General features: G+C 32.4%; 1 protein-coding gene across 1 annotated transcript in view; it reads left to right on the top strand.

Moving 5' to 3' along the window:
- LOC140444124 (pikachurin-like) overlaps positions 1–14760 on the top strand; it is a 379011-nt gene that overhangs the window by 326622 nt on the left and 37629 nt on the right. The window contains exon 6 of the mRNA XM_072535797.1: positions 9839–9975. Coding sequence (XP_072391898.1) covers positions 9839–9975 — 137 coding nt within the window. The remainder of the gene's footprint in view (positions 1–9838; positions 9976–14760) is intronic.

Raw genomic sequence — 14760 nt, forward strand, 5'->3', positions numbered from 1 at the left:
GCTCAAGCCCTACGTGAGCTTTATCCACAAAAATCTAAGTGTTCTTTGTTCCTGATGTAATTCAAAAATAATTTTAGATTTAAAAGTATTATTTATTGGTAGGAAGCATTGGATCAAGTTGCCATTGGGAACCAAAGTTAGTAAACAACTTAAACGATATAAACAATGTCAGTTTTCACAAATACGGTTCGTTAAGATGTCGTACAAACTTAATATTCGTCAAAGTATTTATTGTTTAGTTGGGCATGTACCCAAACGCGATATTGTAGAAATTTTAGTGCTCAAAATATTTCTTTGTCAACGATTTATCAGACAATTAAAGAATGCGAAAATGGTATACCATGCCTTAATTTGCCCAAAAGTGGAAGACCAAAAGTTTTAACTGCTGCTCCGGAATAGCGATTAATTCAGAATATGGAGAACCAATTGGTTTCACACCAAGAAACGAATGGAAATATTGGAAACCATCAGGACACGAAAGCTGCAATACCGGGGGCATGTTATTCGTAATGAAATATGCAACATACTTTAATTAACTATACAAGGGAAAATCCAGGGCAAGAAAAGTGTAGGGAGAAGAAGAATCTCATGGTTGCGTAACTTAAGGGAATGGTACGGATGCACATTAATCAAATTATACAGAGCGGCAGCATCTAAGATCAGAATAGCCATGATGATTGCCAACCTCCGTCGCGGAGATGGCACGTAAAGAAGAAGAAACATTTTAAAAACACTTAACACGATACAACGTTTCCTTTAAACAACTTTTTGCCGGAAACTGACAAAATAATTACACTCTTAAAAGTATGTAGGTGCAACAGGTACAGGTAAACAGGTTGTATACTTTGTTTCACGAAAAATGGTTGAGTGCTTAATGGTTACCTGAGTTGATCCTATTGTGTATACAAGAGTCTCTCAATAAACTACCGAAGTACACAGGGTCGCACTTCAGAAAGTTTGTTATTTAATATATTTCATTGGTAGCTGTGTAATACACGATTATAAAAATTTATTAAATTATTTCATATGGTATTTTCAGGTTGTTCAAGTGAATATACTTGATAACTGAACAATTTTTAACATGAAGAAAGTAGTTTTTTTGTTCTACGTGAATAATTGTAGTATATGGATCTAAATTCAGAAAGGTACTTTCCTTCACACTTTTTACAGGCTTAGGACTGTCAGCAAAAACTGGCGTGTTTAAAAGTTTTTGCTCTTCCTAATCGGATATCGTTAAAAATGTACAGTAATAACAGTTCTATTTACAGTATATACATACAAACGAATACATAATGTACAAAAAATAGATGAATTGAAAAAAAAATATAGAAAAATATATACAAGTTAATATTAAAAAAAAAATACCCAAAATTTCCAAAATATATTTATGAATTCCTAAATAAGTAATTCTGTTTCGCTGTCGCTATCCTCTTCAAGATTAATAACAATAAAATTGGTTTAATTATGTGATTCAAAGTAACATATGAATTTTCTACGTTTATTACATGGCGTACTGAATTTTTCCAACTTTCTGGGGAGATATCATCAACACATTTTCTTATTAATTCGACTACACTACCACTTAAAGTCGGAGAAACATTTTGTGACCTAACATTTGACTTTAGTCGGTGCCACATATGCTCTATGGGATTAAATAAACAATAGTAGGGCGGAAGCCGTAACACTGTATGTCCCATTTCCTCGGCCAATGCGTCACAAACATATACTTTTTTAATAGAAAATGATTTTAACACTTCTAACAATTCATTTTTTAAATAACTTTCTTCAAAATATATATATCGTTTTCTAACAGGTAGTTTTGAATTTCAATTTTTGTGTTATTTGCAGTTGGAGACTTATGTAATTGACGACTCTGGTAACTTGCATTGTCCATTACTATCACACTATTTTGAGGAAGGTTAGGTATAAGTCAATTCTTAAACCATTGCCCAAAAAGCTCTGCTGTTGTATCCTTATGGTAGTCCACGCAGGAATCTTTAATGTTCTTTGCAGAAAGCCGTAAGGCATTTGGGACCTAACCATTTTCTGATCCTGCATGTAAAATTGATATTCTTTTCCCTTTATTTGATGAGCTTTTGTTTGATACCTGTTGGAAGAATCGGACCATCCTTTGGATGGTGCTTCATGAGTGTCAAACCATGTCTCGTCCAGATAAATTATTGGTCGATCTTCTGTACGGTACTTTGTTATGGAAGTTATATATTCAGTACGCCACTTTTGTAAACGATGGGACTCCATAAGCACTTGCCTTTTGTCAATTGTACGATATCTGAAGCCCATTTTAGACAAAATCCTCCAAAGACTAATGCGGCTGCAGTTTATTTGTGTATCATCATTAGTAAGCCGTTATTTTAAAGCATCTAATGTAGATATCCGTTGCTCTTCGTACATTGTGTAAATTTTTCGTCTTATTAAGTCCTTATCACATTATTATAAACACCATCAAAGAGCGCTAACTAGAATATCTTGACCATGTTATGAGGAATGAACAGAGATACGGCTTGTTGCAACTCATTCTTCAGGGCAAGGTATTTGGAAAGAGAGGACCAGGGAGAAGAAGAATATCTTGGCTTCAACACCTGAGAAAGTGGTTTAATACATCGACAACCGGACTATTCAAAATAGCAGCAAGCAAAGTTAGGATAGCCATGTTGATCGCCAACATCCGGAACGGATAGGCATCGTAAGAAGAAGAATAAGAAGTCCTTATCACTTTCGTCAATACATTTAGTAGAACCGGCATCCTTACGCTTCCTTCTTGACTTAATAAGATTTGATGTAATTCTTTTCACTGTGGTTAGAGGTATTTTCGTTAAATCAGATATTTCACTGGCAGCAGTATTAGCAGTAAGTCCTCTTGTAAGTAAAGGACTATATATATATTGTTTTTACGATTTCTCTAGCGTCAGCAGATAAATGCTTTTTATTTGCTGGAACAATGTTGGTGTATGTAACACTTTCAACTAAATGAAACAAAATGTATATTTAAAAATTTGTCATCGGTTTTATATACTTTTACAAATTATATAGAATAGACGGAACCTGTATGATTATTCCAGAAAATACCTAACGATCAACAAATTTATTGTGGTCATTAAAAGATCAACCATTGATAGTGAAATTCACTGTTAAAATGTTTACAACTTTATGAAATTAAATGTATTCTAATCGTTTTTATAATTTTATACGATTTTTTAATCGTTTTTATATTACCAGGAATTTATTATACAAACAAGATAACAACACTCCACAGTACTGAACTGTGGAGTGCTGTTCACTCCACAAACTTCAATTTTACCTGAATACTTACCTGCTCAACTAATGTTGACTAAGATGGGGTACTTGCGGTCGCGTTTTATTGCAATCATTAAGCACTCAACCATTTTTCGTGAAATAAACTTTACCTACGACTTGCTACGCTAATTAAATAATCTTTTTTTGTAAAACCCATAATTATTCATTCTAGGTAGTAATGGGAAGGTCCAGATATTTAGTAAGCGATAGATAATAAGCTTGTTCATATTCAAATTGTAAAATTCCAACTAAGAGGGAAACATTTTAAACTTTTATTTATTTTTAATATATGCAAAATAACTCGTGTTTAGCTTAAATATGCAATAAATGCATCTATATATACTTCGCATATATTCCGCTCTCTAAAATGAGTATTACAAAATACAGTAACTTATTTTTATTATTTGCAAAATATTATGCAGCTTTTAAGAACTTACACAACCCTCCTCGTATTCCTGATTCATAAAATTTTCAAACATAAATTCAAAAGGGGTGCGCTTAATTCTCCCTTTGTTGTTTAGTTATTATCTATTAGAGCAGAATGGGTATTTACTTTCAAACTAAACTGGGTAGCTAGTTTAAATAAGTACGCTTACACTAATTATTAACGTCGGGGATTACGAGGCACATGAACCTCTGTTGGGCTGAAAACGTGCTACAAAAGGCTCAGCCGTATTGTGGGTTTACATTCTTTCGGTGGCCTGCGAAGCGCTGTGTGGTAATTATGTTAACGGGGATGAAAACGTTAAGAGAATGTGTTAAATAGACGACACTACTTGTTAACTAAATATTATCAAAAACATATTGCAGTTTTTTTTATTATGCACGTAATGTGTGTGTCTGAGGCTTGGATATAGAAATTCTAGGATGTCTATGGGGGTTAGGTTTTCTACTGGGTGTTTTATTATTGGTTGATCAATTAGTTAAGTCACACAATAAATTATTATTATAAAAAAAATTTGATTCATTTTTTTACATATCAGACTATTAAATTATTAAGCCAACGAAAAAACGAAATTAGAAGAGGATATAAAATTGGTATTTAAGGAATGGAAGTTAGCAATTTAACCATCAATAAATTGCATCTAATCACACGATAATTGTGTAAAAGTGCTCAAGATAGAGCACAATTGACAAAAATGAGGAAGGCCTATGTTCAGCACTGGACGCAAAAGGATGGACGATGATAGTTTTTACATTCAATGTTATATTTTTGGGATTAAACCGGGATATTTATTACAAACTAGCATCTGGTTGTCTTCTGAAGCTATGTAGAAATAAAAATGCTAAAATGGTCTTAATCTCAATGAAATAAAAATCCAAATCTGCGTCTTTAAAGGACTTTTGAGTGGATTAGTTTGGTAGTGGAAGGGCAGTTTATTACTCCGAGAAATTTATAGAAATTTAAGAACTTTTATAAACAATTAAACGTTTCTCGAAAAGAAATTGACCGATCGGATCTTCTGAAGTCTCATTCGATTTATAATTAAAAGAGCAACAATATAAAGCCTTTTGTATAAAATAAGGATTTTAAAAAGTTATTTTAACAATTTAATTGGTGAAAAATTGACATTTTTGGACCTTCTATTAGGATGCGACATCGGTAAAAAATATCGATATTAAGCATCGATGGTAACATCGAACCTGAACATCGATAGTAACGATATATCGAAAAAAAAAACATCGATGATTTTACAAATATTGAATAATGCGAAAATAATAATTTACAAGTATTATATAAACAACTCAGCCACATCACCAAGGGTACTAAAACGGCAGAGTTGAGAGAGTACTGAGAAGAATTACAGGAAATACGCTGAGAGAAAGATAAGATAGCTATGGTAAGATGTAAAGGAAAACTATCGCAACCTATCAAATATGAAACTGGCATTAGACAAGGAGATTCGCTGAGCCCATTAATATTTAATCTGATAATGGATGAAATCATTAAGATTAAAAAAGAAGAGGATACAGAATAGGAGAACAGAAATAAGGATAATATGCTACGCCGACGATGCCATAATAACAGCCGAAAATGAAGATGACCTACAAAGATTAATTAAAGAATTCGAAGATAGGGCGCTCATATACAACATGGAGATCTCAACAGAGAAAACTAAAGCGATAGTGATATCAGCGGAACCGACACGATGTAAACTAGTCGTAAATAACAAAATAATAGAACAAGTGATGGAAACTGAATACTTGGAATAAAACTGTCAAGCTATGGAAAAGTGGAAGAAGAAGTACAAAAACAAGTGAACATGGCAAACAGAGCAGCAGGATGTCTGAACAACACAATCTGGAGAAACAAATATCTCACAACGGAAACGAAAACCAGGATATATAAATCAACAATAAGACCGATAATGACGTACACAGCGGAAACAAGAGCAGATACGGCAAAAACACAAAGACTACTGAAACAACAGAAATGAAAGTCTTACGAAAAATAACAAACCAAAAACTCTAAGAGACAGAGTAAGAAGTGAGGAAATACGAGCGAGATGTGGTATAGAGGAAATAAACGAGTGGACCAAAAGAAGAAAAGTGAATAGAATCCACACATCGAAGAATGACAGAAAATAGAATAGTACGAATAGCAAGAGACAAATCGCCAAATGGAAGAAGATCATTCGGACGACCGAGGAAAAGATGGTCAGACAACGTCAATTGAGGCTAAAAACCGAAGTAAAACAGGCATTTTGCCTATTTATAAAGCAGGAAGAAGAAGAAGACGCTAAGAGATCGAAAGAGAAGTGAAAACATTAGAAGAAAATGTAATGTATAGTGTATAAATGAATGGACAGAAAATAAAAAAAAAGAATGGAATAACCACATAAGCAGAATGGGGGAGACCTGTGTCATCAAAATAGCAAGAGATAAGTCACCAATTGGCAGAAGAAGTATCGGACGACCGTGCAAAGATGAGTGACAACCTTCCATAGAGGTATTAATCCGCCAATAAACAAGCAGAATTGCTTATAAAGAAGAAGATTATATAAAAGTGATTTAATTGCTAAAAAACATGTGTAATTGTGTGACATTAACCTAATATTAAACAATTAAAAATTATCTCCTGATAGATATCTTTAATACAACCAAATTATTAAAAAAAAATAAATACGTAATATATTAAAATTATAAACCTCAATAATGCTTATTAATATCTTATAAGAATAACAGTTTTGATAGCAGCTTTCCTTTTATCCTGTTTCGTTGCTGGGATTTACCTGGAAACTTTATTAAGCGTGTCATTATATAAATTGCTAGAGACTGAAATCAGTAATCTATACTTAAATGATGTTCGATGTTTTCAAAAACATTCGATTTAACTATCAATGTTAACGAATACCTACAAATCGATGGCAAAAACATTGACTATCGAGCGTTCATTCAACATCGATTTTTTCAATCATCGATGAACATCGCACATCCCTACTATCGTTAATGTTGCATAAACTATTGAGTCAAATTAATTTAGCACAACTCAAAATAAAGCTTTATTTATGTATTTTTATAATATTGTGATCATTTTAACCTAAAATATTGATTTGATACAATAAAACTAAAAATAATCAAAAAACACCGTTTCTTGCACCTTAAAGTAAAGTACCATAAAAAAGTTATAACCAACAATTTGGAGTTGAATGGACTTGAACTTAAAGGACTTTGGGGTTACTCCAGGCATTGCCCTTCATAACACTCAGCTGGTTTCAAAAATTCACTAATTCATGCTCAAAATCATTCATTTTTGTCTTTACAGCTTGAACTAGTGCGTCGGACCGAAATAACAGTCAACTTTACTTATGTTTTTGACTATAAATGGTGGTTTTTTAAAAGAAGAATTATATCCTTATAAAATAAAAGCATTTAACTATCTAATGGCCCCATTTTTAATTATTAATTGGTAAAAACATAGCAGCTGTGATTTTTTAATTAATTAAGCTAACTCTATTTCGCCAAATTTTTATAAACAATTTTATAAACAATTTCTGTAAATAACGTATCTCAAAAGAAATTGACCGATTGTAATTCGATTTGTAATTAAAAGACCTACAATATAATGCTTTTTGCATAAAAAAAAATAATTTTTGCAAATGTTATTTCAAAATTTAAAAATGCCAAAAAATTCACATTTTTATAATTACAATCGGTAAATAGTCAAAAAATACCATTTTTTGCACCTTAAAAGTGCCGTAAAAAATTATAAGCATTAGTTTGGAGTTGCAAATACTTAAAGGTTACTCCAGGTATTTCCCTTTATAACGCTGGGCTGTTTTCAACAATTCACTAATTAATGCACCATTTTTTCTGCAGCTTGGACTTTGCAAATATGCTGTTTAATTAATATTATTTAATTAAAATGTTAATTTGACATTATGTAGACATTTAAAGACTACACCTCTTGGGTGTAGTCTTTAAAATATGTTTTTTACGATTAGGTTCACTTTTTTATATAACTGTCAAACTTTCTCCGCGTTTGGTTCTTACTCGTAGTCCGAACGTTTCAGTATCTTTGAAACCATCTCATACATATCATTTTTAGTTTATTGCTTTATTATTATTATTGGTGTTTGTGCTACTAGAAATAGTATAATTTGATCAGATTAGGCAAATATTACAGTTTTACCATCTTGTTTACTTGAAATACTTTTTACAATAATTTAACCTTAGTTGAAAATACAAAAAATGATAACAAACAAATAACGCATTCCATTTAATTACTGCTTCAGATAATAATAAACTCAATGCAATTGCGAGCAGACTGCAAGATAATTAGTTTTGACATCGTTAGTTACACCCTCATTCATTACACTTAATTAGTCTGTTTTGTACGGTCAACTAGTTCCATTTCATACACAATGGACAAACCTCTACGCTGTAATCGACATAATCTACACTTGATTACGTGATAGATAAAGCGAAATGACCTGATCTGTTTCGTTCTAATGCTTTACTAAAGCGCTAAAATATTACTTCCGTTAGATAATATGTATTGTTAGCCAAGTAATGGATAATTAATTGGTTAAGAATATGTTACCCCCTTTTTAGAAAGAAAATTATTAAAACATCATTGAGTAACAACTAGCGTTTGAAAAGGTGTAGAAGAGACTGATAAATTGTTTGTCAAAGTAGGATTGCTTAAGGTTTAATTGTGATTCCTCTATGCGAAGAACTAACACCAGCATAATACACTAGGCTACAGAAATTACGGTGGGATAACACGCGGTGTGGTTGGATGAGAACAGAATCTCCACAAAATTACTAAATACGAAACTTCAAGGAAAAAAAAATATTAAAAGATCAAAAAAGAGATGGAAGGACGAAGTAGGTGAAATGCCAATAATCTTCTAAAAATACGTTTATGAAAAAAAAAATAGCAGTAGATCAAGATAACAAGAGAAGCTTGCCAAGGAATGACTTGGGCTGTATTGCCATCGGATAGATGAAGTAAGTCATCTATTCTCGTTTTTTTTAAACCCTCTCTATTCGGATTGCCGAATATGGGCCTGTCCATTCATCTCTGTTATTTGTAAGACGTTTCCACATTGGTCCTGCAGTTCTTTTAATTTCGTCGCTCCAGCGCATTTGCGGTCTTCCTCGTGGTCTTTTGGCTTCATATGGCCGCCAATTCCCAATTTCTTTATTCCATCGGCCATCCTTAAGACGTTCGCTAATCTATTCTAATTAGTTTTGTATTATTTAATGCTAAAATTTCTAAAATAGATACATAGGACTCGATCTATGTTAATGTTATCAAATATTTATACACTAGAGATATAAAAAAATTACAGCGAAGTAAAGAATCAAGAATTCTAGTGTAAAATTATGTGTTCCATATCCATGTCGTAATAATATTGAAACAAAAATCCATTGCAGATTCGCGAAACATTTATGTAATAAATATTAGAACTCATATGCAAAAAGTGTCTGTACTTCCAACGAAATCGTCCTCACCCTAGCGGATTATTCTTCTCTTTCATGAAGTATACTCAACTATCACATTATTTTTATCTTTTCAGTTGTAAAAGGTTATTAGTATCCGTGTAAAAAAAATTATTTTTATATCTGGTTATCTTTTTACAAAAACGGCTAATTTACACACTCAGAAAAATCCTCAAGTACAACAATTTACATTATTTCTTAGATAGTGACAATTGCCGGCTAAATCCGAGAATGACTGAAGACTAGATACCGGATAGAGTGGTCAGTGATATTATCATCGATCGATGATGAAATAAAATGGTTTTGTACGTAAAAAGAGCTGTAAGCTTTCACCCAAGCACAAAACTTGTAAACATTCAAACTTAAATTATTTATGTCTTTCTAAAATGAAATAACCACCCTATAAAAATGACAAATACTTTGTTGCATTTATTCGACAGACACGAGGAATTTTTGAAATCCTGCAAATAACAAAATTCAATTCTTCGCATTCTTTGCTACAATTTTTTACTTATAAATTCTCTTTGAATTGAAAATTTTATGTATCTTGCTCAATATGTATTTTCCTTTTCAGAGGAATGTACGGCGGACAGATGCAGTCACGTGCCGTGCCAACATGGCGGAAAATGTCTCACGAGCGACAACTCTGCGATATGTCTTTGTCCATTGGGGTTTTCAGGAGACTTGTGCGAGATCCGGGTTGATTTACAGGTAAATTGATTTATTCAAATGAGGCAGGCAGCAATACCGTGCTCCAAAATTATAAACAAGACACAGTAGACTATGAATAGGGGAATTATAATTTCGATGAGAACAAATGCTAATAGACATAGAGTAAATCGGTAAAATTTGTGAAAAGTAAAAAATACTATTAGAGATAATTATTTTATTTTTGAAAAATTTAATTCTGCACTGAAACACACATACATACATATTTGACTGGAAAATTCATTGCACACTTCCACTCTATATTATTAGGTGATCGGTTTACCCTAAAAATACGTTTATAAACGGAATATACCCATTATTTTTTTGGCATTTCTATCGCACCAAACGTTTTTCAGTCGATTCTATATATAGTTATGAGTTTAAATGTATTTTTTTTTAAATGTTTTTAAGTTGTCCGGCAATTGTTATTAACAAATAATATAAAAAAAAAACAATTGTACCGAACCACTTCGGGTTAATTTTTTTAGACGTATCTAATGACGAAAAATGCTTCCTGCAGTATTTAATTTGTTGGTTTGTACAAGGTGTCTCAAATTATAATGTTTTGCATCAACTAGCCTCTAAGGTCCCCTGCTGAACATAGGCCTCTCACATGCTTTTCCACTTTCCAGTCCGATTTTGCGCCATCTGAATCCAATTTGTAGTCACTCTTTTTATGTCATCTGTCCATCTCGTTGGGGGTCGACTTCTATTTCTGTTAGCTTGTATTCGGGGTCTTCATTTCAAAATTCTTTTTGTCCACCGGTCATCAACTGATCTTGCTACATGACCTGCCTAGTTCCACTTTAGTGTTGTTATCCTTTCAATAACGTCTGCTACTCCTGATCTTTTGCGTATAGTAGCATTGGGTATTCTGTCCCGTAGAGAAATCCCTAACATTATTCTCTCCATTGCCCTTTCCGCATTGATAATCATTACTTTAACGAAAAAAGAAGTCATCTTAACTACTTTTTTTCTATCTCCTCTAGTTTTCGGTATACCCTGTAAAACATACCAATTTGGGACACCCTGTGCACTATGTTTGTGTGCAACAACCCGTCTCTAGGGTAGGTAAAAAACTGAAAAATAATTGGGGTTTGCTTAGTAAAAAATTTTTGTAACGCCAAAAATAACGCATTTTTTACGACTTTGCCGAAACTACTGGCAACATTGTAATGAAATTTTATATGAATATGTTTTGGAAGCTGATACATCCCATGAATTTGTTTTTATATCTGATTCTCATAGAGGGCGCTAGTTACACGGATCGTACTAAGTATTAGTCAATATAACTTTTTTAAGAGTATATTTATTATTCAAAATTTCAAGTAAACTTAAACATCATTCAATTTTACACGAAAAAGGTACTCTTGGTAAAACTCGATACTGTGTACCGTTTTCGGAATATTTTGATTTGAAAATTATGAAGTAATAATTGATGCTGGTATAAAATAGTTAGTAATTAAACAAAACTCACAAGAAGAAAATTAAATAAATGACTAAGAACATAAAATAAAATTCAATTACAGTAAGTGTTCAAAATGCCCTCCGTTTTTGCGAACACACAAGTCTATTCTTTTTTCCAAAGATTCCATTAACCTTCTAAACGGTAGGGGATCAGCTATGATGTCATTAAATTGGCGTTGAATTCTTTCTTCCAATTCTTGGCGTGAATTTACCTCTGTAGCATAGACTTTTTCCTTAATATACGACCAAACTGCGTAGTCCAAAGAGTTAAAATCGCATGACCGAGGAGGCCAATGAATCGGAGCTTCTGCACATCTACCAATCCATCGATTCGGAAAATGATTACTCAACCAATTACGACACCTTCTATCAAAGTGTGGTGGAGTTCCATAGTGCATAAAAAATAAAGATCTTCGCTCGTTTAGCGTTAAATCTTCTAATATCTCGAATAAGGAATTGTTTAAAAAATCAAGATACATATCACCATTGAAATTTCCAGGTAGAATATGATAAGCTATTAATTTGTTACCTAAAGTTGCTGCCCAAACATTAAACTTTAAATGAGTGTTGGTAATGTGATACCCTTTTGACTCGTGGATTCTCATTACACCAGTAGTGTGCATTAGGGGAGTTAAACATACCTTGTCGCGTAAAGGTGGCCTCGTCCGTAAAAAGAATGCATTTAAAAAATTTGGATTGTGGGCTGTCCTTTGTTGCAATGTTTCACAAAAATCCACTCTAACCGGTAGATCATCTGGCAAGAGCTCTTGGACTTGTCTGTAATGATAAGGATGTAATTGCTGTTCTTTCAGTCTCCGCCAAGTACTTGAAGAAGAAGTATTTGTTTGTCTTGCTATATTCCTTACGCTAACTGTTGGATCTTCATCATGTAAATTTAAAATATTATTTTCTTAATTAATCTTGTTGTTCTTGGTCTACCAGAATTTATTTTATTTGGTCTCACATTCCCAATTTCTCGACAACGTCGTTCAACGGCTCTAAATGTTTTTTTACTTGGTAAGTTTCTTCTAGGAAACTTTTCTGCATAACGCGTCACAGCTGCACTAGAACATCCTAAACATTCGCCTAAGGTAAATAACATATCAGTGTATTCAACATTTGAGTACATTTTGATTTGATTTTACAAATAACAAGGTTTCAAAACTCTAATTATTGTTGATTTATCGTCATAACAATCAATAAATGTCAGATTTCCATGGCACACTTGGAGAAAATAGAGGTATACCTATTAGAACTTTATCATTACTACCAGCATCAATTATTACTTCATAATTTTCAAATCAAAATATTCCGAAAACGGTACACAGTATCCAGTTTTACCAAGAGTACCTTTTGTAAAAGTGTACCTCGTATAAAATTGAATGCTGTTTACTTGAAATTTTGATTAATAATTATACTCTTAAAAAAGCTATATTGACTAATACTTAGTACGATCCGTGTAACTAGCGCCTTCTATGATAATCAGATATAAAAACAAATTCATGGGATGTATCAGCTTCCAAAACATATTCGTATAAAATTTCATTACAATGTTGCCAGTAGTTTCGGCAAAATCGTAAAAAATGCGTTTTTCTTCAACGCCCTGTATCTTGAGAACGGATGGCGTTACAAAAATTTTTTACTAAGCAAACTCCAATTATTTTTCAGTTTTTCACCTACCCTAGAGACAAGGTTACCTTTTTTGAAACACCCTGTATATGTTGAATTGCAGTCTTTATAATTTATTTTATAAATCCGATTCTTTATTAACCTTGTGTTTAAATTTAAAAAAAATATTTTCCGGATGTTTTTGACGATTTATGTCCAACATTAATATCATTTTGCCGACATTTATTCAAAACATCCATTAACGTATGGTAAGGATATAATGGTGTCTGTTTGATTGAGTGACATAACTATTAATATGGCTAGGTATGGCTTGGATTGGATTGGTATCGGAATTAGATTGATTTCTGATAATGCAACTTTATGTTAAAACAGTTGCCGGTTTGACACTTTGTATCTTTATAAGTAATAAAATTTGGCAACATTATTTTTTAGTATAAATTATATATTGGAATATTCAGTTAGAAACATATCAGTTCAATAAATAAACACGACTTTTTAAAAGAGTTTCGTCGATGACAATTTAAGTAAACTGCGCAATATCGGACTTAATGAAGCTTCAAGGCAATGTATATATACAATACGAAATCTGCCCTTGTAAAAGAGAAACATGCTTATAGAGCTCATCCAAGCCTCCTATAAGTGTGCTGTGTTTTATTGTTAGGAATTCAATAATGTACATTTTTCTGTAGTTCATAAACTGTTCGTCCTATAGAATTTTTTAGTAGTAAACATAATTTAACGCTTCCTTTGAGCATAAAACGCTCAATATTCCGAATTTTTCGTTTTTACAAACTTCTGTGGAATGCTTGCAAAAAAAGTGCACAAGCACTTCATATATTCACCTACAGACATCAAAATATTCGCTATAGCGTGTTATCGAGCGGCTCGCTCCATTGAACAATAAAACCCTTTTGAGTTTTGAATTTCTAGATCACTAAACTATCCTTTGGCTGGCATTTTTACTAACAATGAATAGACGAGAGAGGAAAATCGAGTTACGTATTTCCACCCACCGAAGGCAGCAGAGCGAAAAATTGATCAGTCATTTTAAGAGTGCCCTTTCAAAATAGGGTAAAATTAGTTTAGTAGGTCCACCTACACTTCCCCTTAATGTACTTTAATATAATTCACTGAGGAATTGGAACATTTCTGAAAAAAAATATTTTTAGGAAATATTACAAAATAGAAAAAAACTAAAATGAGGGTACCTATACAATGATGATGATCCTAAGTTCGTTAGTAAGTGAATATCATGAAATCGAAATAGAATTTATGATATAAGCAATGAAGCACAATCCACAAAAATTATAAATACTTCCCTGGATAAATTCACCAAGAAATCTGAAGGACCATAATATTCAAAATAACGCACGCCACAATAAAAATACTAATACGTAATAGTCAGGGTATAATATATGTAATGCTAGTTTTTTAAAATAAATCTTTTTTTAAACCAATTTATCCTTTTGTTTATAATAAGCAGGTTTCCGTAGTAATCTTTGGCCTAAGATTTTACTGGAACTTTGTAGCATCATAATCTTTCGATTAAAAGAGAAATATATATCAGGACTTTCATATAATTTAAGTATGAAACTGAAAATAATATTCTTGTTTAGGAGAAATACAAAAGTACATTTTGTATTTTGTGCATTCAGAGTTTCGACAAAGCATGCAAGAATTTCTATTGCTGTC

Source organism: Diabrotica undecimpunctata, chromosome 6, assembly GCF_040954645.1.
Source record: "Diabrotica undecimpunctata isolate CICGRU chromosome 6, icDiaUnde3, whole genome shotgun sequence".
Lineage (NCBI taxonomy): Eukaryota > Metazoa > Arthropoda > Insecta > Coleoptera > Chrysomelidae > Diabrotica > Diabrotica undecimpunctata.